At 47.5% G+C, this 27,078-nt stretch overlaps 3 protein-coding genes across 3 annotated transcripts in view; 1 reads left to right on the top strand and 2 right to left on the bottom strand.

Moving 5' to 3' along the window:
• The window catches only part of LOC131286984 (NADH dehydrogenase [ubiquinone] 1 alpha subcomplex subunit 6), a 115,593-nt gene that overhangs the window by 61,715 nt on the left and 26,800 nt on the right, over positions 1-27,078 (bottom strand). The gene's annotated exons all lie outside the window — the stretch shown is intronic.
• On the bottom strand, positions 757-10,146 carry LOC131286976 (uncharacterized). The gene is made up of 5 exons (XM_058315987.1): positions 10,017-10,146; positions 5,991-6,187; positions 5,285-5,919; positions 5,017-5,217; positions 757-4,939 (listed from the first exon to the last, which is right to left on the bottom strand). Exons 1-5 carry the CDS (start codon positions 10,144-10,146, stop codon positions 757-759), a joined length of 5,346 nt encoding a protein of 1,781 aa, XP_058171970.1.
• On the top strand, positions 21,558-22,059 carry LOC131286985 (piercer of microtubule wall 1 protein). Its single transcript, XM_058315996.1, has 3 exons — positions 21,558-21,663; positions 21,764-21,872; positions 21,948-22,059. The coding sequence occupies exons 1-3, from the start codon at positions 21,558-21,560 to the stop codon at positions 22,057-22,059; spliced, it is 327 nt and encodes a 108-aa protein (XP_058171979.1).

The raw sequence follows: 27,078 nt of genomic DNA, 5'->3' as shown, positions 1-27,078 counted from the left end.
TTCCTCAAACAACCATAGTTCATGTCAGTTGCATTTACACCCAGATACATAAACACTTAGTCGATCGATCCGGAGATGCCAGCTTGGTCATTACGCGCTCAATCTGGATTTTGTGTTAACAGCAATGTGTCGATAATACAACCATATTCGTATCTAATGTAGATAGTCGCAGAATTGTAGAGTAACTAAGTTTCGGTCGAGGAAAGTTCGGGTAGCTTGAGGGTAGGGGCAGTAGCATGTTCGCGTTTGACCACACAATGTGGCGTTGCGTAGAATCGACACTAATTTATCCTTCTTCCAGGGTGAGTGGTACATTAAGGTGCAGATAAATGTTATGAGCTTCTGGTTTCCAACATCCATGTTCAAGATATTCGCTAGTGACTAGTTGTGGTGCTGTGGATAACAACGGTTTACTGGTGATACTCCTATCGCATACTGCTGCCTTTGGGTTAAATGGTCGTGCATTTGGTCCTTCGTGCAAGAAGGAAAATTTAAGCATTACGCTCGTTTATCACAGAAATTGTGGTTACACGGGAGGAAGAAGGATTGTTTCCAGAAAATGAAAGTGTGCATATGAACGAGAAGCAGCATAGGGGAGGATAGGCAGATAAAAAGAGTTGAGGGAGATAGAGAGAAAGACCGAGACTGGGTGTACGTAAAATCCGTAACTGTAAAATACTAGTGAGTGTCAAGTGCGCGTGCCAATTCCACCGGTTCTCGTCGCTTCCGGAAGCTGATTCCTAGTCCGTGTTGAGCTTAGTGTAGAGACTTTTTGTTGGGTGACGCGGCCAGCCCAAGGTTAAGCCCAGTGTCCTGCTGGAAGTCAAGGCTGCTGTACTTCGTGGGCGACGGTGAGAGGGCGCTGCTAATCGGGAAGCTGGCCGCTATGGCGGAGATCCGCTCGTAGTCGAACCGCATCAGGATATTCTCGCAGCTTTTGATGTGCGAGTGCGGCTCGCTGTCGTGGTAGGTGGCGTTGCGTAGCGACCCCGGGTATCGGCCGACGATGCTGGCCGAAGTCGTTGGCGATAGGGAGGGGTTTTGCGGCTGAGCAGGGTTGTACGGGGGTGAGTTTTCTGCCGATCGGGTTGTGCGGCCGGAAGCGACGGGCGTAGCTGGCTTCAGTGACTCTAGGTAGGCCTTGGTGATGACCGGCGATGATGGTGACTTGTCGAACTTTGTCAGCGGACCAGTGCTGTCTCGCTGAAGGTTCAGTGTGTAGCGATCATGTGAGGTGCTCTTGAGTGTCGTTGGCCGGACGTTTGGTTCGGGAAGCTTTCGAGCCGGCGACACCAGCCGGGGAGATATGGGGGGTGAATGACTGTAGTACGAGGCGTACGTATACGTCTTGGGTGACTCGCGATCGCGATCGAGCGACTGATTGTCCGAGGAGTAGTCGCTGCTGTGGTCCTTGCCGCGCGGCCGCACACTTCCACTCTTGTCTCCATCGCGATCTTTGTCCTTCCGCCGGCGGGGCGAGTACTCCTTTCGTTTGCGAGGCCTACTCGGTCGGTTACAGGAAGTCGGCCGACAGCGTCCCTCGTGCGTGGTGGAATAGTCGTGGACCATCACCAGCGGTGGTTCAGTCGTACAGCAATTCGTCACCGTGCTGGTGACGCTCGAGGTGGTACTGCTGCTGACTGCCGAAGTTGTCACGCTGTGGTTCTCGAATTGCTTAAGTGATTTTTCCAGATTGTCGATCGTATCGCTGATGCGATCCGACTGAATGTCTGATTCGTAATCGCAGTAGCCGTCGATCGCTTTGATCGAGCTTTCGATCGACGATAGCGTTGCTAGCATGTTCGCATTCGAACGCTTCAGGTAGTCGATCGTCTTGATCGTCGTAATGTAGTCGTCACCGACCTTGATCTTGCCATCCTCGATGCCTTTGATAAGTTCGTCCGTTTTCGAGGTACGTACCTCCTCCGGGATCCGGATCGTACGCAAGATCTCTTCCTGTGCGTGCCGAATGATGCCAGCCTCCTCCGGGTCCTTGTCCGTGAACGACTCGCTACGGATGGACTCACACGAACGGCTCAGTATTTTCTCACCCCCACCGTCCGCCGGCTTTAGCAGCTCGTCGATCTCGTGCCGGCTCTTGCGCTTCTCGGCCGTACTCTCCGCTGCCGCCTTGAACCGGGCCAACTGTTCGTCCGTTTTCTTGATCAACTCCTCCGTCTTCAGGCTGATTGGTTTCAGGTCGGCGAGGTCGCTGTCCAGTTTGAACCGGGTGGGCGACTTTCGTGCCAGCAGGCGTGAGATTTGTTCCTCAGATTTCTTCAGAATCTCCTCCGTCTTACTCGAGGCCACTGAAGTCACCGAGGGAGTGGCCATTTCGTCGGTTAGTTTCATGTCGATCAGCGAAAGCCGCTTTTCCAACTTGTCGATCAGCTTCTTGTCGTGCGTACGAAAGCGCGCTAGTTGTTCCTCCGTTTTCTTGATCAATTCCTCCGTCTTGGAAGACACCGCCCTCGTATCGATGGCGTTAAAGCTAAGGTTAAGCGGTTCCACCTCCGGCTCTGGCAGGGTGATGTTTGCCGGAGGTGATTTCGGTGCAGGTAAGGGTATTGGTGCAGGTGGTGGAGATGTTGGTTTCGTTACCGCTGGCATCGTCGTCGGTGGAGCAGGTTCTGGTGCTTCTCTTGGTAGAGGATCCACCTTTTCCTCCTCTGGCGTTATAATTTCCCGGAAGTTATCCTTGCGAACGTAGTAAGTCGGTTCGGGTGGTGCAAACCTTGCTAGCTGCTCTTCAGTTCGTTGGATCAGCAGATCCGTTTTGGATTTGATATCGTCACTCACGACTGTTTCCTCGGGAGGCACCGGTATGTCCTCCTCGAACTTTACCCTATACGGCGAGACTGCAGGCCGGGTGTCTGCAGGTTGCGTTTTTTCCAACATTTCTTCTACGCTATGGCTAATCCGGATATCTAGCGATTCTTCGTCCAGATGCAAGCTTGGCAACTGCTCAATCGTTTTGATCAGCATCTCCGAGGCGTCCTCTTTAATCAGTCGATCGGTACGCTGTTCGTCCTGATCACGCCCCTTCCGTACTATCCGGCCGAGAATTAGCGAGTTCTCCTTGATAATCTCTAGCATCTTGTCACTCTTGAGCGCATTCGCGTCCACCGCTACAAGGCCCTCCGAGGCGGACCGCTTTGTGATATCTTCGGGTGGTAGCTCCTCGATCTTGATCGGGTCGTCCATCGAGAAGGACTTCTCTTTGAGAAACTTTACCCGATTGGCAAGGTACCGTTCGACGTCCTCCGGACTTTCAGGACCCTGTTCCTCCTGCGGCGTAGGGGTGCTTGGAGCGTCAGCGATGCGATACTTGGGTTGCTTAGTTGGTTCGACCGGTGGTACCACCGCGGAAAGATCAACGCTCGGTGGAAGCAGTGGGCTGTCCTGCTGCAGACTAGTTTTGATTGGCAATTCCAGCACGAACGACGACGACATCGATGACCGGTTGGAGATATTGGTAAAGCTATAGTTGTCCAGTTTCGAGGTGGCATCACTCCTGTCCAAAACACTTTCGGTGGTAGTGACAAGCGATTCGCTCACCTTACGCTCCTTGATCACGTTCAGATCCAGCTTGCTAGGACGCTCGGCAGCACCAACGTTGATGCGCTCAAACAGCTCGTTCGTGACTCCTTCGTCACTGACTTTGAACGCCGCTGGCGTATCCTGTGCCTCCACCTTGGCGACACTCCTGCTGGGTTCGACAGTCACTGTGCTGTCGGTTGGTATATTCGCCAGGTAGTCCGAGTAATCCATCAGCGAGGACGGCGTCTTGAGCGGGCTGATCGTGGACATGCTAACGTACTTGGTAATATCTGGGATTGGTGACAGCTGGCTGGTGCTAGTGATGGCTATAGAGAGGGATTTATCCTCCGGCTCCTGAAGAATGGGAGGCACGGGAGTCGGTCTCCTGTCGAGATCCGACGCTGGACTGATCAGCTCACTGCCAACCGGCACGAGATCGTCCTGTTCGGACGCCCGACTTAACTCGACATCCTCTTCTTCGCCACAGGATGATGGTTCCTCTTTAATGTCCGTCAGCTCACTGTCGCTGGGGACGATCAGAATCAACCGCTCCTCGTCAGGCACTTCGCGGATGCTGGATTCGGGCGTTAGTCGCCGTTTCATCGGTGATGCCTCCAGCGAGGATGCACTCAAAGGTTGATTGTCGTCATCGCACAGTGACGTACTGGTGCTAGACTCCGCGTCCGACTCTTCGCTGTAGGACGACGACTCACTGCGGCGCTTCAGGGCACCTGCCCTTGCGCCAGACGATCCTCCGTCACCTCCACTGCTGCCCGTCTCCGAGAGGTTACTGATGGCGGAGGACGCGCTTGAAGACTTTTTCAACTTTGGTGAATCGGTACTCTTCGGCGCATCGATGTCACGCGTGCTCTTCTTCGATGGCGACTCTTTTGGCAGATCTTTCCACTTGAGACTGTTCCGGCGAGCCTTCGTCTCGTCCATGTCCTTCCAGTGTAGCGTTTCCACCGGCTTCGGAGACTTTGGTCCACTCTGGGATCCCTGTTTGCTCGACTGTTTCGATGACTTTGACGACCGGACCGGGGGTACCGCTCCCTGTGGTGGCCCCAACCGTTTACCCTTCGCACTGAGTAGGGCATTTTTGCCAACGAGCAGCTGGTTCACCTGCAGCGTGCCACTGTTCGGGGCAGGATTGGTCGGTTGACGGGCGACGGCCGCGGTTAGGATGATGTGTGCCTGTCGTTGCCGTTCTCGCAGCTTATCGTACTGCTTTTTCAGAAGGGAGATGTCCAGGTTTATCTTCTCCTTGCCTTCGGCACGTGCAAAGTTCGGTGGTATGCCGAGCGATGCGCGCCTACCGGATCGTAATCCCCAGGCCGTGGCCGTCACTGCCAGCCGAGAGTCTTCATCCGATTCGCCTTCGTCGTCGGAGTAGAAAATCCTGAAAGAGATACGCAAATCCATTAAACTCACGTTCTCGTTCAATGGTCGCAATTGCGCGTTGATTTGTTCAATTACTTGAGATTGGAAGAATCCTTCAGTTGAGTAATACTGTTTAGGTGCTTTTCGCGCAGCTTTTCGAGGTCTGCTATTGGTCCAATGTCTACTACCCGTTGTATTAGCCCGTTCGAGTCCACCAGACTCCCATTGACCAGCTCCGACGAGAGCGCCCCCATCCGGCAGTAGAAGTCATCCGCCGTTTTCGTGGCTAGGATTTTGCTAGAATTAGAAAAATTCTCGTTGAAAGTTTGTTGTGGTTAACGTGGCCGCCCACACTCCGCTCTACCTCTCTAAGATTCCCCAGATAGCTAGCGCGGTCCGGAGTAGCACATCACTGCCTTCGATCAGTATCAGATCCCAAACGCGCAGTACCAGCGGTATAGGCAGGCAGGTGCAGAACAGCGTCAGGAACCACTGCATGGTGAACACATTGGTGAGCGGTGGTTCGAACGCCCCCTCCGGTCCCTGTAGTTTCTGCAGGTGGCGAGCCAACTTCGGTAGGCGCGTACCGAGCAGATCGCGGAACACGGCCATATCAGCCTGGAGGCCACCGAGCGATCCGCAGAAGTAGCCCGCCGGCAGCAGCCCCTCGATCAGCAGGATCATCACCTTGATCGAGTCCGACTCGTTCTTGTCCATCACCTGCAGGATCAGGGCGCCCAGCATGTTGAAACCCTGGCAGTAGCCGACCTCCGGGTTGAAGCGTGAGTAACCGAGCAGAACCCGCTTCAGTTTTCCCTGGTTTATCGTCCCGGACGGACCGGAGCACAGACTCGAACCCGTCCGGTGTAGATCCTTCACGATCTGGATGCCCAACTCCTCGTCATCCTCGTCCGACTGTTCGCTTAGACATTTCGTTGACTCTTCCTCCCAGTTGAGCGATCGTGTCTTCAGGTAACGATCGGCAAGGGCTAACCATAGCTGTTGGAAATCACAGAAGACATTATCAGACTATCTAAACATGCCGAAGGGATGAGCGAGGTGAACCTTACCTTACGTCGGAACTCGGATGGCATTCCGCCGGGCAGGCGGGCCACCATCTTCATCGCGTGTAGCCACTGGTTGAAGTCTGACTGCGTGTCCGGCACGCCCATCTTTTTGCTGAGATTGTAGTCGGAGCTGGAGGCCGAGGGTGGTGGTGGTGGAGGTGGAGGTGGTGATAACGCATTGAAACGCATTTCTTCCGACTCTGCAAGCGATTCAAAGGGCAAAAAAAATCGAGCTAGTAAGTGAGATTGTAGAAATACCAAGCGATCTATTGTATTGTTCGTGCTTGGGAAACATAAAAAAGAAATTGAAAGACTTTAACTAGAACTTCTTGAAATATTAACTAGTTTGAATGAAATATAAACTAAGAGGATGCAATTTTTTTTTGCAACATTAGCGGAATTATTGCGATTTTTGCATCTATTTAGGGTTAAATGAAATCTTTCCTATTAATGAAATTTAATTATCAAGATGTATGATGGTTGTTTAGAATGTGTTATAGAATAAATATTGAATCTAATTAAAAGCTGACGCTGATAAAATCGTGCAATAATGCCCCGAACGTGAAGCCAAATGAGCAGTAAATCTAAGGTTATCATTTTATAATCTTCAATAGAGATGGAAAGAGATAAAGGAAAGATAAATTTGCAACACGCAACACCGGCACGGGAGGACGTGATTGTCGTATTTCCGTTATGCTTATTCGAACAGCCATCTTTGCAGGAAGCAATCACAAAGACGTCACGGTTGCCACCAAGGAAACCGTATCGGGTTTCCCGGGAAATCGTTTGCGCGGGAGAAGGTGCAAGCAAAAGTCAAAGAGACAAAAACTTTTCTTCCGCCCACGGATGCCAGGTGGTTACCGGGAAAAATCCGGCGCCGGCGGATTGGGCTCTCAACATGCGTTAGCACCTCATTTTTCAACCGTACGGTAGGCCCGGAGCCATAAATAGCCCGCCTGTCCGCTACCGGGCCAACGATGAAAGGCGGTCCGTTTTGCTGGTCGGTAGCCGCGAATAAATTGAATTTGCCAAATTACTTTCTTGTTTGAAGCTCTTTTGCATACAAAGTGCGCTACAGTTTCCTGCGCCGAGGGAAAAGATGAAACAATGTCGCGGGAGCTTTTGTTTGTGGACAACGCCGGTATCAATCCCCAAGTGGCACGAACGAATAAAAGCTAAACGGATGAACATCACCGAACCGGATGACTATTTATAGACGGAACTAATCTGCATCCGCTAAATACACGGCCGAAACCATTCACACCAGCCGGTTGGGATTAGTAACTGCGAGGCAAGTAATTCGTTTCCCGGCCGTCACCGAAGTCGCACACAACGGGTTTGGAACGATCATCGCAGACACGCGCGGATAAACAAATGGCCAAAACGAAGACATCCGTTCCGAGCCTGACGGTTGCGAAACTCGAAGCCACAGGGAGTGCGCGGGAGATTAACTTTTCCGCGAAATTTTCCAACCTGTTGCCCTTCGCGGATGATGACGATGGTGCTGATGCTGCTATGGCGCTATCGACGAAGCGAGTTTTTACTGCGAATGATGAAGAAATAAAATTGCCCTCTAAAATAAACAGAACCGGAAAAACTCCTCCACCCGCAGTGACGAAGTGACTGTGCAATGTGCAAAAGAAAAAAAATAAACATGGGAAAGACTTCTTCAGCCACCAGGGAGCAGAAGTCACGGTACAAATTGAGATTAATGCTCCGTCCGGTTCGTCCTTTAGGGTCGTTCGATGGAAACCGCTGGAAATCATTAAAAGGAAATAGTAAAAAACCAAACGGGGTTTTTAAACGATCTACTAGGATCGGAGGGAATATTTAAATGTCCTATCAGCATACATAGGTTATCAGTGGCCATCGACCTTGAACAATCCCTGTTGTTTTTGTTCAGCCTATGTTTAATCCTAGGATTGGACGGGGTTTAACATTACGATTTGTAAGTTAATTTCTTAGTTTCCTTCCCCTTTTTGATGATCTTTTATTTTGCTTTGATTTATTTTAAATTGCCTTAAATCTTTCGCACGCCCTGCCAACTTGTGCCAGCAAGCACAAGTCTGGCTGCCAGCCGGCCGTTGTAAGGATGCAAATTGAATTTACACCAAACTTTTCCCTACCTCGCCGGTACCGTTGGAAAACTGGCCGAAACCTTTTCGAACCGTGCGCTCGATGTGACGGGCTGGCAAGTGGCAGGTGACCTAGGCTTCGCCGATGCTTCGGGACATTTTTCCATCAGCATCAAACCCACGCCGGTCCTAAAGTTTCCTTTCATTCATTCATTTCCATTCGATTAACTATTCATTTTGGAGCACGGAGCGCATTAGGGGGGAACCTGTCGATGGCGATGACAAAAATAGGTCCTCTCCTCGGCCTCGAACACATCGAGCCGTGCTTACCACAGTTTGTTTCATGGACGCGGCACCTCGGCAAAGGTCGACAACCGTGAGACGTCGTGCGCCGGAGGGAGGGGCCGGGAAAAAAGCGATAAAGATGGTGTTACAAAATTGATACGAGTGGGCATAAATTGGAAACGATAAGAGGAACTCGGCCTACGCCTTTGTGCGGGGAGATCATTCGACGCATACAGGACACGCGCACCCGCAAAAGGGAGGCGGAAGATTTTCATTTGTTGCCGGTGGCTTTTCAAGCTGTTGATGAACTCTACCGCCGATGTTCACTGTGGCAAGCCCCGGGGGCGCGCGTGTAGAAGTCAGAAGAGCAACTTCCCTCACCGGGCTAGTCCACTAGCAGCACAATAGGGTGAAGGAAAAAAGACGAGAGAAAACGCAGTGGGCGAAAGGTTGTTGAAGTGGATACTTGTTTGCCCTTCTGGAGAAAACGGGCAAACGTAGAGTTACTTTGCAGACGGGACGGGTTCCTGTTGGGCAGAGCTTTGTTCGCAATCGTTTCGCCTTTCGGCAAGAGCGGGCACATCCTTTCTAATTTACTTCGCTCCAGTTAGTACCTGCGAGCTGTGGGGATGGGAGGAAAAATGCAAGTAGCAAAAAGATCCCCGACATGAAGGATTTCCACTGAAGTCTACACAAACGGAAGCTGGCCTATGGTGCTCCTGACAGTGACTGGTGTGGGCTGCCAATGAGCAGGACGTGTGGGCAAAAATGGTTTTCTTTCTAACAATGTTGCATCAAAGCAACCTAAACGAAGAGAGGGTTTTATTATTCTGTTTGCAAAAGACGGTATTTTGCTGCTTAGACAAAGTTATTTAATTGCTACATCTGTATATAACTCATTAAAGGTTATAGGTTTCTAAAATACGCTTGTTAATTAAAGGATCAAACTAAACTAAATAGGATATTTAAATGATGATGAGGCAAAAGCTCTTTTTAGCAATGTGTTACTAGGAAACAAAAGGAAGAGATTCATATAATGGAGCTAATAACTAGGATAAAATTTTAATTTTGATTTATTGCAGATTAAAGTTCCCCGGTAGATAAAATCTATTTGAACTTATGGTTAGGGTTAATGGGTTCCAAAGCCATCACCAATTATCCGGCTGACGGAAAAAACTACATGAAACATGACTATGTAACAAATTGGCAGCATAATCCGTGTCGTCCAGCCCCGGACCAGACAACAAACACGACTGACACATGCTATCGAACATTAACTTTTAACAATCGCTTATGAATCAATGGTCAACCAGTGGGTGGTTGTAAAAGGGGGGAGTTTATTTTCAGCCTCCGGCCGATTGCTCCTTTTCATTCTATCCGACACGTGGCAACGTGGCTTGACATTGATTCATAAAAAAAAAATGAAAAAGAAAAACAATTCAACAATGAACTCATGCAATAAAACGCCGAGGACTCCGCCGGAGAGAGGCGTGATGGTGTTCGAGCGGCAGGAAGCGGAATGGGATGGGCGAGCGTAAGTTATAAAAGCGATAAAGTGGAAAAGCGCCACCCAGCACGCCGGCACGGGTTGGGGATGACTTCCGGCCTCTGGTGAAGACATTGTGCCTCACCCCCCCTCCCTCTCCTCCCCCTCGTCCGCGCACGATACCTTGGTAGCAGCTCACGATGGGGCTGACGGTGGCCGCGGTCGGGGTGGTGGCGGCGGTGGCGGCAGACGCGTTCGGTGCCGCAGCTCCACCGACGGTGAGATTCTTAATCGAGCTGAAGAGAAAACTCATGTCAAGAGCTGGCCGGCCGGTCCGGGGCACGGTGGGCACGGGGTGGCAGTCCGAGTGGCACTGCTGATTGGCACTCCAGCCGGGGGTCGGCGGGGCGGGCGGTGTGCGGTTCGGTCCTTTGCTGGGCGGCACCATGAATCATGGCGCTCGTAAATTCCATTCCTACACGGGACAACCGGGCCCGCTACGACCCTAGACCACCAACCCGCTCCGCACTCGACACTGTTGGGTGTTCGTAAAAACGGAACGTAATGAGCATCATCGGCATGGTGTATTGATGTATGTGTGTGTGTGTTTGGGAGCAAGGAATTTGGGGTCTCAAATTCGAAACGCACGTCTGGATCAATTTGTCGTAAAAGCATGACCATGAATGCGGCTTTCGATCTAGTGAAAGATGATTGAGTCGATGTAATGGGAATGTAGTAACCGAGGCCGATTGAAAGCAGAAGGGATTCGGTAACGAAACTTCAGTTTACGGTTATGTCCGACCGTCGGTAGGGAAGACCGGACCTGATTGTCCTGCTGAAGGATTTTATGCGCGATCGAGATTAAAGCATATGAATATTGAATGTATGAAAGCGGATGGATTTTCTCTTACACAATCTTAAAAATCCGGTTAACACGTGGGGGTTTAGTTCTCGTTCGTTGATTAAATTTACAATGCTTTATCTTGTTCATCCTCAAATTAATTGTACTTCCTCCAAAATGAGGTAAAACACAACGGTTTCAATCGAACTTACTGTAACAATTAGGGTGCACAAAACCTTTGTCAGGTTCGTTTTTAAAACATCCTAGCAATTACGCGTCATCTATTAATTACAACCCCAAAACATATCGTTTGCCCCAACCCAAAGGTGCTTTATAGTCTTCGAAGGCTATTTTAACGGTCCGTTGTTTTTACAAACTTTTGACTTGGAGGTCCGCGTTGTGGAAAAGGTTTCCCGGCACCGCCAGTTTTTGTGCCATGTAACTTTTCTATTATTTTTTTCCTCCTTTTCGCCTTTTAGCAATTCAAACATCAAACCGCGAGTCGGCAAAAGGGCACGATAGAGTTATTTTTTTAGTTGTCGTCCCAGGCATTGCTGTGAAAAAGCGCAAGTGCCGGCGTCCCGGTGCCATTTACATTTCAGCCACGAACCGTCAGCAGCGGAGGCGTGTGCTTCAGTTTCGGCGAGGGCTGCACAAGACATCCTCTCGGTTCGGCTGGCTCGGGATGTTTATGCTGTCGGTGGGTCGTTTCTTGTGCTTGCATGTATTTTTTATCCACATCATTTTATTATTTGTTTTGTTTTTCATTTGTCGCCCTATCGACGCCATAAGTACGGACACCTTTACCATCGCGGGCAGGCAGTTGCGGTTGCCTCTAAATCTTCATGACGAAAGGGAAGGAATGCCAAAATGGAAAACATGACTGAGGACGGCCGACGGTGTTGCCTTTGCGTCAGCCGACCTTCCAGTACGATAAAGCTTCTGTTTTCCAGCGAAGGCTTTCCGGTACACTCAATTTTGAATTCCAAAACCCACGCGCCGCCGGCAGCAGCAGCAGCCGGGTGGAACAATTGATAACGCCACGCAGACCTTTCCGGAGCGGAAGCAACCATATGGTTCCAGCTCGTTATTGCAATTGACAGTGGCAAAGACGTTATTATTAAGGACGCGGTATGGAATAGAAATGGCTCCGCAGGGAACAGGCGAATGAGCTTGTAATACAGGTGGAGAAATGGTAGAATTTTCATGGAAGCGTAATTGTCTCGGATTTCTGCGAACGACCGCATCGGAAACCTGCGTGCGGACCCGGCAAAGAAATGGAACCCGGCCAGGCGTGTCGGCCGGAAAGGAGGATGTTAATCGGATAAATCTCATTTCCATTGCGCCGTACATCGTCCGACCAGGGTCCATCCATTAGACGACGCCGACGACGACGACGAGGGCCGCCGGTGGGTGGACGGATCGGACGGAAGTTAATGACATTTCGCTGACGAGCATCCACGGTCGCCAACGCACCACCCCGATAATTGCCAACAAACCCACAATGATTTGCTTTTTTTAATGCTCTCTTGTGTGGCTGTGTTCGTGGCTGGGTTAATGGCACAGGATCAACAAGTCCACGCGAAATTCTCCTACGTGAACAATGGAAGGATATGTGAACGCTGAACATTTTCCGAAAACCAACCCTCGGTTTTGGTTTGCTCTTTCGTGCGTGTTTTAGTAACTGGCGAAAGGTCATCCTCCTAGCGTTTGTATGTGAAAGCGTTTCAGCGAAGCAGTCTTTTAACGACCTTTACAAAACGGCATGATTCGAACCGAAGAAGTATGCGAACCTAGGTGTGTAGTTTCATAATTATTATTTGAACATCAAATTACTCGCCCGGGGTTTGTGAGCATGTACAGTCTATCAAGAAAGTATCCGTACAGTCATCAATTTCAACTTTAAGCCTAGTTATCTCAGCGACTACGTGACCTAGGACAACCATTTAAACGACATCTCGTAGATAAACTTCTATTCTATCCAATGAGGTCTTAACATTTCGAGAAAGTTACTTGTAGGTCACTTTGTTCTATAGAAACCCAAAAAAAGGCACAAAATCGATGACAAAAAAGTATCCGTACATGATGAGTATTGATGATGTGCCTTCCGTACATGATGTGCCAATATGGTGCAATCAATGCCACTTGCCTCTATAATAGCCTGTAAGTGCCAGGAAATAATTTCTACCAGTTTTCTTTTCAAAAGATGCTGGAAATTTGACCCGATTCCATAATAGTTCTAAAGATGTCTACTAAGATCAGGATAATGTTCCGTTGGTGGTAAATCTAGGCATCTTTCGACAAATGTTGTATACCGATCGATTCCGGACACTTTTCGAGTATCGTCAACACTTGTATGATCTCATAAAGTGGTCACTCTTGGACAATACATGGCCTATTCTTAGGATCGTTATTTTACTCAGAGAGAACATTGTAGAACATCTAAACTTTTACCAAAGGTTGGCTTGTCTAAGGAATAAAATGGGTGAAGTAGACCATGTCCCACAGATAATTTATAATTAGTTCAATGTTTCCAGGTCGATTAATGGCCTCCGAACACCATACCACATACTCTCAACTACTGTGTTTTATAGTTGGAACAACGTTGCTCGTATTGATGATTGAGTTCGACGTCAAGTCTCTATTGTTGTTCGTTTTTTTGGCCACAATTACTTAATTTTGTCTGTATGAAGTCTGTATATAGTGTATAAAACACTGTGCCGACACGCCAATGGCATCAAAATACAGCGATTTGCAAATCTCCAGTCTTCCTTATTCTTTCCTTAGAAATGAAAAATTTGCAACGTACAATTATGCAATGTTATTGTTATTTACAAAACATCTTCTTAAGAGTTGTAATCCAAATCATATGATTGGTGATCTAGACACTCCTTTCTTCATGTTTGAGAACTCTAAGTATGGAGGACTTCATAGCTTTTCGAGCAATCACCCCCTCATAGCGATTGAGTAACCACGAAAGATGTCTGTTTGAAGGGTTTAGTCTAGTTGTACCCCGGTTAATTCGACAAATTGTTAGTTCCTGAGACTTAGCATGATATTTGCCACAGGGTTCATCAACTTCCCAAGTTAGGTTCCCTTTACTTCACATGAAAAAGATAGTTCTCTATCGGTTGCAGCTGTTTGCCTAGTTTCACCGGCCATTTCACGTTGGATGATGATATAAAATTGTTGCCATCATACTTTTAGACCCTTAATAACTCGAAATAATGGCTAGATTGATATTTTGACTACTAGAACCTCACCAAACCGGTGTTTTTCTTCAAGAAAGGTGGGTGTACGGATACTTTTTTGTCATCGATTTTGAGCCTTTTTTTTGGGTTTCTATAGAACAAAGTGACCTACAAGTAACTTTCTCGAAATGTTAAGACCTCATTGGATAGAATAGAAGTTTATCTACGATATGTCGTTTAAATGGTTGTCCTAGGTCACGTAGTCGCTGAGATAACTAGGCTTGAAGTTGAAATTGGTGACTGTACGGATACTTTCTTGTCAGACTGTAAATAAACGCGGTGTACATGAAAACTAGATTTGCCATCGAGGCGTGTTGTGTTTTGCATTTGATGGCTACCTAGCAACGCAAGACAAGAGTGTCTCGCCGACATCCATCGGCCGTCCATTCAACTTTCAGAAGAAGTTCTTATCTATATGGAACTCGGATTGATCAGCTTAGGTGGCAATCTTGAATTAGATATTCGAAGCAAGCATCGATTGAAAAAGTATATAAGAATAATTGTGGAAATTGGAAAACAGTCATAGGTAAAGCGATGAAGCGGTTTCAGTTCTCTCACTTGAAGTAAATTTCTATTGCGCTTTTCTCTTCAAATATTTGTTCAGTTGTTAAATCAGTGCAATTAACTCAACATCAACAGGAACACAAATGCTTTGTATGTTTTAGACATAGACTTGAACTTTTCTTTTTTAACGTTTTCCAAATGCGAGCTCTGCAAAAGCAAACATTCAGAAATCCATTCCGGATGTTTTTTTTAAAGGTAAATCTATTTTGGTATCGTTGGAAATTGAAATAATGCATTTAACACCACATAAAAATAGCCGTAATGGTATTGCTTGCATAATGAAAGGGTTATTTTGCTTGTTTATGTTTCGCTGTTCAGGCTGTAGGGTACCTCTCCCAGAGGGCATTTGTGTGCGCGAGGACACGCAACATTATGTTACCCTAGCCGGATCGCGCCTTTCATTTACGTGTGTTTGCCAATGTCGCTGTGTCACTTCCGCTCTAATCGATGGTTGTACTGGTGGATTTGGTTTATTATATCGTACCGACTCGGCGGAAGCACGAGGTTGGCTGTAAATTGATATATTTGTAAGTTTATCGTGCAGCATTGTGTGTGTGTGCACGGTGCTCAAGAAGGGCGGATAAGGGTCACCATTGCGGTTTTTATGGACCGTGGGTGGATGGTACTTGGGGCGGCGTAGGTGTAGTAGGGGGTGAACACGGGGTACGGAAAACACGCCGAAGCATGTGGATGAATATTGAACAATTCAAAAGGTCACGTAGTGGCATGCTTGACTGACTTGTGATGGCCCTCGGAGGTTCCCGGAGTGCGGCGCGTGGTGATATCAACAGCTTCGAATCGAAATACGCACGGCACACTCACGAGTATCACGAAACGAGCGGTTCGTGGCGGGGTGGAAAATGTACAGCAAGGAAGAGAAAACAGAAAAAAGACGGTAATTAAACATCCTCCGGGCGACTGTCGTGCCCGCGGCGGTGCTTATCGTTCGCTGGCACCCGTCAGTGCGATTTTTATGGGAAATTCATCCACCCGGAGGAAAACACTCCGACACTGCTCCGGTTGCCGTTCGCCCGGGAGAACACAAACGCGATTGCGTTCCAGCGTCGTTGGAAACGGATCCCGAGCCACGTCTCGTCTCGTGTCCTCGGGGCTTTTGTTTCGGAATGGAAATCAATGCATGGTGGTGTGTTGGGAAAGCGTTCTATTCTGGGTGGGAAAATCCTACTCCATACCTGCAATCGATGTGGTGAATTCAATTAAATAGCGGTACATATCGCCGTTGCCAATTGCTTTATGGTGATTTGAGGCTACCGGAAACAGGTTTGTTTCCATGGAATAAAGGCACGGATATTAAAATGCCAGCATGAAGCTTAGGGATTATATTTCTATTTAATACTGACAACTCATTGTTGAAAATTTTAGGTTTAGTATCGATAGAACACTCAGTAATTTCCCACTTCATGAACTCACATCGGATTGGCTGCAGTCGTAATGGGATGCACTCAGCAAGAAGTGTTTTCCATTGAAAGTAAAACCAAATAATCAGCACCAATGGTTTGTAAACGATTCCAGTGAAATAATTTTCAAAATTTGCAACTAAACGAAACTGTTTAAAATTTCTCATTACAAACCAAACCTGGGGGTCAAAATGTTTTCTACATCCAGTTGGGGTTTGTCTATCTAAGCCAAAAACGTGCTATTAAAAATGTGAATGATTGAAATCGATTTCATTTATTGTTAGAGAAAAGAAAATTATCAAGTTCCATATGGATTACCAATACTTTATACTCTTCTCTTACATTTTTTCTTCGTTTACAGCTTTTAACATTTACTCTGCACCGGAGTCCACATATTTTAATTGCATTTGTCAATCAATTACGATTAAACCTGGGAGTATTACAAGTCACCAGTACCATTAACTGAATTAATCACCGCAGTACCCTTCACGGAATTATTCTTCATTCGTATCTGATCAAAATCCATGCTAAGCTCAATTAAGTTGAGCTGAACTGAACTGCTGTTGACGCGGTGTTCGAGGGAAAACCACACAAACACATTATCCGCTCGAGTTTACTAAAAAGCAAAAAGGCAAAAGGACTCGCTTTTTAGTGATGTTGAACGTGTTGCCACCCACCGAACCAACCTGGCGAGCAACACAGTTTGCTGGAACTCGATTGCTCCCGATGGTGGAACATTTTCCACGAAAATGAATCATCCGGCGGGGTTGGATTTGATGTGATCTCAATTTTCCCACTTGAGGCAGAGAAAAAAGAACCTATCGCTTGAAAGCGCTCGCCTCTCCGTCCCCCTCGAGATGAATCGATTAGTCCCGGCTGACGAGAACAGAGGTCATAAACCAGTGCAGCAGCTTGCACCGGATGCCGCCGGGTGCGGGTTCCACGTTTGATCCGACTGTTTCGTTTCATCGTGTGCAGTTTGACGCTTCCGCTTCGACTTCACTGTCGTCCGTGTCGGGGTCGGGGTCGCTTCCGGGCGCACCGTCGAAAAACCGTGTGTGTGTGTGTGTTTGTTTGCTTGTGGATGGCAATAGCTGCAGTGTTTTCCCGCCCGTTGGGTGGGAAAGCGCAACGCGTGGGGCCAACCGCTTCGGGTGAATCATCCGGGGCGAGCGTGAAGCGTCAAGCAGGGTAGACAATAAGGCAGACAGTACGGCCAGTGCCACGGCGTCTGGGGCTGTGCAGGGTTTGCCGCCGGGGTTTTGCAGTTCTAGTGGTTGGTTATTGATTTTTCCACTTTCCACCGCTGGCTGGCGTGCCGCATTCTGGGCCACAGCTCGCCAATTTTGCAGCGCAGTTGAAGATGCTGTAGAGAGCGAACAGAATGACCGTGTTCGGTCAATTACAGGCAAACAACACACTCCACCGTAAGTCGAGGCGAATCGGTTGCCAAATCCCTGTTTGCCTCTCCTCCCTTGCCCAAGTCGCAAGCAAAAACAACAGAAAAGTGGTTTCTCGTGCCTGCCCGAAAGATGAAGGTGTAAACCGGCGGTCTGAAATGTCTTGTATCGCACCGCATGAATTATAATGTGACACGATTATGCTAATGCCTTCCGGTCACGCGAGCTCGCAAAAGGGAAGCCACAGATTGCAACAAACTATCTTCGGCACACCTATGCGGAGATCCGAGAAGCTTCTTAGGGGCCATTCGAGCCACCTTCCAGGGTATTGGGTTCCAAAGATAACACTTTACGCATGGAAACTCGTAAGAAAATATTGCCCGGGTGTAATGTCTAGCTTTTACCCGGTGGGTGAAAGGATTATGGACTCCTATGGTACAGTAATTAATGACAGAGGATTAACGTTCAGGTATTACTTGTATCATTTTTGAGTGTAGTATTAAACATTTAAAATACTTTAGAGACGTAACAGTATCTTGGAATTAGTAGTTATTTAAAAACAGACGAATAATAAAGATAACTTTAGAATACAGTAATAAATTACTCAAATGTTGAAGACTCATTTCTTTACTAGTAGCTACTCTTAAGTGATTAAATTTCCCATTAAACACGAGGAAAAAAAACTAAGTTGAATGTAAATTTAAAAACAAACATAAAAAGAGGAGACTTTAATTTTTAACTGAAAGATTCTCTACCGTATAGGTAAGGGACACACTTGTACGGCTTGCCAGGTTATTCTGTGTACCGTTTGAAAGCCATGTTGGTGGAGGAGACCTTGAATAAGTACTACGCACTTCGTAGGTTCGCACCCTGGAGCCTTGGAACGGTTGTAAGCACCCACTTTCTCATGCTTTTGCTTGCTGTCGTTGTTTAACGGTATGGTGCGAAGGAAAATGATGGATACTACGTATGAGCAAAGGTGCGTTAATGTGAGCGATGAATGCGTTGCATACGGTAAGCATAGACAAGGAAAACATTACTACTACCATTCATAGTCGTTGCTGGTTGCGAGTCTCCGGTGCGAATCGTTTCAGTGTCACGGATTGCGTCCGTCTTTTCGGTCCAGGCTTGGGGAGGTGCCTTCCGGAGGGGGGGCCGGGAACGAGTAATCTCGATTGCTAGAGGCTACGGTGACAATGACTGTGCGAAGCTGAGTGCCCCAATGGCGATGCCAGTGAATGCAACAATCAGGTGCTTTAATTTCCTCTCAACTACACACTTCAACTCACAAACAAACGGAACCATCGGTACGGATTACGCTCGTTTGCAGTACACTTTACGGAACAGCAAATCATAGGCAAACGAAATCACTGCTGGATACCACCATTCGATCATTCGTCCTTCACACAGGACCTCTTTTCGATGCTTGCGAAAACTGCGAGAGGCTTGAGCAACTCGTGTACTGAGGGAACGGGCCAGGCTACCTAAACTGCGATGCCTTCCGCGTGGCAGCTCGTTTGCCTTCCTCGAACGCACACATCGTGTCGGAAGAAAAATGGCCGTATCCACTGGTACTGCCACGCGAACCACCGCTTTGGACGGAACACTTTGGTCTTCCGCTAGGGTTTCTTCCGCTTTCCCCGTGCATCAACCCATCGTTGAGTGGATGCCAACTGTGGTAAGGAAGCTGTGTTCCTTTTGCTACTTTCCTATCGCAACCGATTGCCACTATCACTACACAGCACTACAACAACGATGGTGGTACTGACGATCATCACAACCACTACTCCTGGTGTTGGAGCATCCTTTTACGCTGGTTATAGGTATTTTCCCCGATCCAGCGTTCGTCGAATCTCTAAAATAACTAACTAACACTTTTTATTTGTCCCTCATAACATTCTTACATTCACCCACCTGGTAGTTTGAGCAATTAAGCTTTAAAATTTAGTTTAACTACAGGGGGAACCTTATGCCCACTTTGACAACTCCATCGTAGAACAACGAGCTATTCTTCAGCTGAATGTGCGAAAGGGGAGCAAAAATTCTCTGTTTATCACCAACACACACACATATAGGTCGAGTCTTCTATTGCTACGCTCCTGACGATGTTCCTGCTGATCGTGAACATTCATAGAGAATTCTTACTGCTTTTCAAGGGCCTCGAAAGCAGCGAGACTTTGCCATAACTCGTAGAAATGTATTTTAACTCGTTAACAGGAATGTACGAGGATCCTCCCGTGCAATGGCTGGCGAACACTCTCACATTTTACGCTTGTTTCCACGGTTCGATTGTACGTTGAACGGTATTTTATCTGGGTCAGAACACGCTAATGGTATGGTTAGTGAGGTGTCACTGTTTCGTTCGCTGTGTCCTTTTTTTTGCTCCCCATCGGTACGTGACCACCACTTTTGACACCTATTCATGTCGGGCCGGACACTCCCGACATTTTTCACGACAAAGAACCACCCTTTGCCACTCAATTCCGTTTAGATTTCCATGAATGAAACTTCGAGGCCACGAACGGGCTAGGAACGACGCGACCGAGGCTAGTTACGTAGCTGCTGGACAGAGAGCCGCCGAACCATTTCCGCACACCACCATTGAACGCATTCGTGCGTTCCAGCATTTTCCGCTCATTGTGTAACGCAATCCGCGTTCCGGATGGCAAGCCGTACGTTTTTCCGGACACTTTTCCCAAGCAATCTGTCCACACGGGGGTTACAGTTTCACCACCAACGAAGCTCGTTCCCTTTGCCAAAGGGTGCTATCGGTAGATTTTCCATCCAGCGGAACACACCTGCACTCGCCACAATCGATGCCTGACTACGACTAAGCGAACGGCAGTGGAAAAAGGCGATTTCATCTGTCCACGGTACGTTTGTGGTGAAGCACCAATATTGTTTCGCAGAGTGAGACATTTCGGGATGGCTGTGAGTGTGGTTAGGGGAGGTTTTTCTCACTCGTGAGAAACTCTTCTCGCATGCCGCACGCATGGAAATTTTGTCTGATGGACTGTCAGATGGTACGGGAAATTGTGTTTTGGTGAGATGCACCCGATTTTCCTCACCCGTAGCTCCGCGACCCTGGCTCACTCGGGCGCAGCACAAGCCGTCCATGTGGATGTGTGCGTGCGGAGGGTTTTCCCGTGCGAGAAGTGTCGTTCACCGGACCAAGGATCATGCGCAGGGCCAGCACGGAAAGCGCGTGTGTTATTGCCGAACCGACGATAGCCACACATAACCGCCAAATGTTGTTCGCTAGTCCTAGCGGGGTGTTTTGGGCCGATGCTGGTATTGGTGGAATGCTGTTTTGACAGCTTGTCATATGGTTACCGTATAGTATCCATCATAGTGGCCAAAAGGGGTAGCATAAATCGTGCGCTGGCCTTGTTTCTCATGAAAGCGTTGGAAAATGTGTCACGAGACGAGCGCAAGGCGTACGGGGAGCTGCATCGCTTGTAAGGGTGGCTTTTCGACACAGGGTGTCTATTTAAAATGGTTCATGTCTGTAGTTCAACCAATTTTATATTTTAAATAAATATAATAAAAATAATAATATAAATATTTTGCTTTCTTTGGCAAAAAGTACCCAATTTAAAAGGAATGAATCCAGATAAAACATTCGTTGTAAATCTATATAATCTTATTAAATCTTGAGAGAGTTTTAAAGGAGTGGTTAATGCGAGAGCTACATCATATCTCAGACCGTGTGGATTTGGATATCAACCAGTATTTGATTAATAAAAAAGGATGGGAACAAACATCTACTATTAATTTAGGCAAAATCGATGGCTTTGTATTCCACATTCGACAAAGAAATAAAGAGATTTATTTATCCATTTCGTTCTAACAATCGACTAATAAAAACTCATTAGTTGTTGTTAATTTTAATGATAGGAAACGCACGAACTACGGCATCAATCCCTACACCCACAATCACTGCCAGGTGCAGAAGTTTCACGAAATTTCCAAACAACACACTATTCTCTGCCTACTTCAAAAACTTTTGCAAATGCCGGCACAAGTCGCCCGCGGAAGTTGCCATGCAACTGTGCCGTCTGTTGTTGTTTTATCAAACCTCAGTAAACATAGTGCGGTTGTACGGATACGTGGTCGCAGGCTTTTTGGAATTGGCCCGCATCTGCCCGACCGTGTAGAAAACGGAGCGTATAAAAAAGGCGTGCACGTCGATTTTCGATCAGTTAATCACAGTCTTGCGGTGCAAATTGTGTTCGAAGCCCGGTCGTTGAATGTGGTGGGAAATGGATAGTGAAAACCAGAAGATTAGCGAACAAGCGCTGAGTACGGCCGATATCTACAAAGGACTGTCGCTGCCGAAGCGCCTCGAGAGCCCTTGTAAGTTATAACGTACGATAGTTAAATTGTTGGTTCGATAGTAGTTCCAATGCTGATAGGTGATTTTAATTGAGACCTGTATTCTTGAAATGTTTTACAGACCAATTTAGTGGATACGGATCGCAGAAAGAGGGACGTAATCCCATCTATCGCACATCGAACGCCGACTACGGATACTACCCCCCCTGTCCGCATACCGTTCCGCATAAGTATGTGTGGAGGAATTATTTTGCTATCCAGCGGTTTGGTGTGCGAATAATTGTGTATTTTGAATTGTTTAACAGGTACTTCCCAAAATCGCACAAATTCACAGGACATCTCTACCAGTGTGGAATGTTTCGGAATTATTCACTCAACACTGCCGTTGATCGCCCGTATTGCAAATATAATGAGTAACTGGAACGGGGGCAGGGAAACTGCAGAATGATCTATTGCTTATACATTTTTCGATAAACAGTTTTCTCTTTTAAATTACTTTTTTTATGGTTTTTGATCTTCACAAAGCTAAGAATATAATCAATTGATCATAAAGCTTTGAAACTATTACCAAATGTAACTGCTTACCATTGGCGTGCATTGAAATAAATTTTGTGACACGATTATTAAAATGGCGTTCTTGTTCTGGAATATCGCATCAGTTATAGTCGAAAATGTTTTTCAAATGTCTGAAAAGATGTTTTCTATAATATATGAAAAATGGGGAAAAAACTAGTTTAAAACTTTTGATAAATGTTTTAAGGATCAGGATGCTTCAAGTAAACCTGCAAGCCCTCTATGTTTCATTTCAAGAACTACTTGCGATTGCATGCAACTATTGCATGCTACTATTGTCCAGCATTTTGTGCAACGAGCGTTCGTTTTTCCTTTTTGCAGCGCAAGTCGTCGTCGAATGAAAAGCTGATTTTGCATGGTTTTGTTTCATTTATTTTCATAACTTTCATTTCAGTATTTGCTTGGTTGCATTAGCTATTAGAATTAATTTATTTCCACTGTGTTACGGTTATCTTTGCTTAGTATCTATGCACCCGCAAACGGGTATGTAATGTTCGTCCTGTGTCAATGGAGGAAATTTTCCGGGAAATACACTTGCGGCTACTATAGTAGATAATGGTAAATGTGTTGGTTGTTTTTTATATCTGCGTCCACGTGAGCCACCTCGACGGCAACGTTCACTCTTGAACAACTTATTCAACATTGATCCAGTAGCTACATTAATTCGATAGTGACTGTTATATTGCACCTCCCTTCGTCCTGCCATAACGGTAGGCGATTTTGGTATGGTTGGTTGGTTGGTAGGTTTGTTTGTTTGTTTGTTGGCTCCTTGCAGTTGCATCCGCAAGCCTTAGCAGTAACTATGGTGATTTTACATGATGGTCTGATTATTATGTTGTCGGCGCTACATAGTAAAAGAAACACTCACACACATCTCGAACGGATGCTGCAAAGGGACTTGGTAGATTTGTATTTCCGTTCCACAATGTATTGCTCATTCAACGATAACTTTGTGTAATGTTATTTTCGCAAGACGATTATGCAATCGACTTCAGCTCGCGTTCCGGTAACTTATGGTGACCCTGTCAGTGATGCAAGTCAGTTCGGAGCAACTAATAGCACAAACATTGCGTTCGCTCGAAGGGTAAAGTAGCTACATGGGGATTATTTCCAAGTGCCCGTAGAGAGTTTCACAGCGATGGAGCTGGGTGATGATTACTACCGGGATAAAACACACGACAACGATTACTTTTTGTTTAAATGATTTTAACAAAGTTCAACATCGTACAGATTCGTTGTCTATTTGATAAGGTTGTAGTAGCACATCGCTCTTCAAATCATTCGGTAACACATTTTGTCTATTTCTCATGACATCTCTATGTGTGTGTATGTTTGTTTGTAATTGCATGAACAGTACATTTCCTATCCACTTCCGGTGGTGTTGCATTCCATGGGGTCGTCTATTGTGTGTTGGGATTTTGTTGGTAGGGACAGATTTTCCTTGTAACGATTGAAACAACAACTCTATTACATTGATATTTGACATGCGCTTGGCTTCTCTTACTTTACGGTTACGATAATATCATCATCAAATCATTTTTTTTTTTGTTTCTCCTAAGCCTGCCTTTTCGCCCACCAGTTGTTTGCAGGTCGGCTAGCAGTTTGTTTGTTTGGTTTTGTTAAATTAGTTTGAACACGATTACGATCTTTGGTGCTATTGCGTTTATGGTTGTGATGGTTTTGCAAAGTAACAAGTAAGGTAGACACTAAAACTTAAACGCAGTAAAGTACAAGGAACGTTCAATCATACGGAACCGTATAATCATACGGAAGTACAAGGAACGTTCAATCATTTGTGATCGGTAATACCTTTGCTCAACATTAGATTTTCTTTTATGTTTCCTCCCGTCTTTGGTTTCGCGAGAAAAAGCCTGCACATAACAACTGTAAACTCGATAGCCGATAGTCAGAAGGGTTTGCTTAAATAGTGAAGTTCCATTTAACAACGAAGAACATTACTCTAATCACCAATCGTCCTTTGTGATACCTTCGCTGCGGGTTCGTTTCATCTTGACTTGCCTTTCTTGCACATTCTCTCGTATATGGGAGTAGTAGAGGATAGTAATCATAAGTAACTTCCAATCGAATACGGATGTCGCTAGAGCATAATGGGTTATGAGTTATGAGTAAATAGCACTTTTTTTTAAATGTTTTATCCGCACCAGCATCGCCTTTCCGTTCGTCGGTGTCCTTGCGGGACACCGCCGTTGATCTGACCCATCGTCCTTTTTCCCTAACTCACGATTGTAGAATTCTGTAAATATCAACTAGTCATATCTTAATAATATATTGTCTTCATATGATATATATTAATTACTGCTCGAACCTGCTTGTCCGATGGTGCCAGTTCGCCTCAAATGCACGCCCGGGTTTTTTTTCCGGTCCGGTGGAGTGAACCGGGCGTACCGCATTTGTCCATCGGTGATCGTGACCTTGCTGGAGGCGGTGGCTTTAACCGTTGGATAGGTAATAATTAATTGCTTTATCAATCTAACAACATTCATACTCATAATATTGGTAGATGTGGGTGTTCTCCATGCGTTTGCTGTAACCATTTCCCCGTCTCGTGCAGCGTCATCTCGTAGCAGGTGTACGACGGTTATGTTTTGAAAACAGATATTTTTAACGGCAATAGCGAAACTAACACCCATAGACGTAAGCTATGCTGAAAGCAGAAACACATCTTCGCAACATAAAAATCGGTACATTGTCATGTGCCGGTGAGTGGACGATCGTCCTGCGGGAAAGCGGAAATGAGCGCTCTACAAGAGTGCAAGCATTGAACGCGGTTTGAGTCGGTGCAGTTTCCGGCCTAGCCCGGCAGCGTTGGAAAATGTCCCGTACGGTTCTGGGCTTCCGCTTCCGGGAGGGGGTTGGGGTTGATTTACGCTACGCTACAAGTACGTCTAATCAGTCGTAGAAGTATAGTTTGGGTGCAGAAAATATAAGAATAACGCGCACAAGGTGCGGTGCATAGCTTGATTCGCTCGCTGATAGTGCAATGTAGACAGAGCCCTTCCGAGGAAGGTGATATGCGTGTGTTCTACGGAACGTACCCCCCGGGGGGACATAAAACATAGAGCTTCAGTTGAACGTCACGGCGCTAATAATACTTGGGTAGGTTGATTCAGTTTTGTCTTACACCCTACAGCCGAACAGATGCCGGCTCCATTACGTGCCTTACGATTTCCAAATGGTCTTTCCTGACACAAATCAACTCAGACAAAGGGTTCTCTAGAGCCTTGTGCCTCCAAACATCGGAGCTTTTGCTTGATGAAGATGGTTTCCGGTTTTTACTTATCTAGTTAAACGTAAATGCTGCGCCAAACCTCCCGTTGCCAGGGTTCGCTTTCTTTCTCGTTTAAATTTGTGCAAAGACAATCGTAAATGCATTCGTCACAGGTGATTGATTCCGGCACTAGGAGTGCCAGAGAGGGGATGGGAGGGTGTGTAGGGATGCCATTCGTGTTTGCATTCGCGTTTTTGCTTCCTTTTTCCATTTTCTAAGAGCTTAATGAGTATCGCTTACGATGCAGATTGCCCTACTCCCAGTGACTTTCCATTCTGCTCCCTCGCACCGAGACGAAGGCCAACACGTTGGAGTGACTACCGGTTCCATTTTCACTTCCTTCTACTACCATTTAACATCCACCTTCTTACCCACCGCGGTTACATGCCGCCATCATTTTCTTGCCCTTCCTTGCATTTGCTTTTGTTCTGTTGAAACCAGGAAACGTCAGAGGCAAATTTAGTAATTTCTCATTGGCTCACCATCTTGCCATCGATGTGTGTATCGGTAGTGTGTTACATTTAAAAGCTTATCGGATAGTATTACGCTTACGAAGCAATAGAAACGGCGAACGAACGAACGAACGAACGTATGAAGGGCGTTTTCCGATCGGATGCGGAACCAGGATGCGGGAGATGGGTGTGTGTTTTTGAGGGGTGAGAGCACCGTTTACTTGAGGTCGTAGTCGTCGTCGTCGTCGTCGCCGCGGTGCGCAGTTCGAGCCCAGGGCCGGGTGGAGGTGGCGGTCCGATCGGACGCCACGGACATGCTCTTGGTGAGCACGTTCGGGTCCTTCTTGCCGTAGACGAAGTCCGAGTCGGAGGTGGCGCTGCTGAAGCTGGTGCTGTCGCGGCTGCCGTACGACCCGAAGCGGCTCGTGTGGCTTCCGGCGGTCGCCCCGGCCGAGGACGGCGGCCCGGACGCGGAGTACGGGCTGGCGGAGACGGGGGGCGTCGGTGGCCCGGTGACGGCGCTGGTGCCGAAGATGAGCTCGGCGTCGGTCAGCGACTCGGTGCGCTGCCGGAACTCGCCCCGGCTCCCGGTGCGATCGAAGCGCTTGCTGTAGAAGTCCGTGGCCCGATCGCCGAAGATGATCTCCGCGTCGGAGGAGGCGCGCTTGGTGCGGCCGAACTCCTGCTTCTTGTGATCGCTGGCGGTGGCGGCGCTGGTGGCGCTGGCGGTGGTGGAGGCCGGCGTCGAGTGGCCGGTGCTGGCCGCGCTCGAGTAGCCCGACGACGAGGAGCTGATGCCCACCGAGAACGCCGACGACGAGGAGGACGCCGACGCGGAGAACGGGAGCGAGGACGCCGCCGCGGCGGTGGTGCTGGGAGAGGTGGAGGAGGAGTAGGAGGTGCTGCTGTTGGTGGTGACGGTGGTGGTGACGGGGGCGGCACCGAGACCACCGCCCGTGGGGGGTGCCTGGAAGCGCCCGGTTGTTAGCGATGGTTGTTCCCTGATACCTTGCTGTATAGTGTAACGATCGGTGTCGTCGTGGGTTAACGCAATTGGTTGGATCTTACTGCTAGTGGTGGTGCCACCGGGGGCGCCACCGTCGGCCGCACTCCGCCCGGCGA

Source organism: Anopheles ziemanni, chromosome 3 (genome assembly GCF_943734765.1).
Source record: "Anopheles ziemanni chromosome 3, idAnoZiCoDA_A2_x.2, whole genome shotgun sequence".
Classification (NCBI taxonomy): Eukaryota; Metazoa; Arthropoda; class Insecta; order Diptera; family Culicidae; genus Anopheles; species Anopheles ziemanni.
Note: the sequence above shows the minus strand (reverse complement) of the source record. Positions and strands in the feature narration are given on the sequence as shown.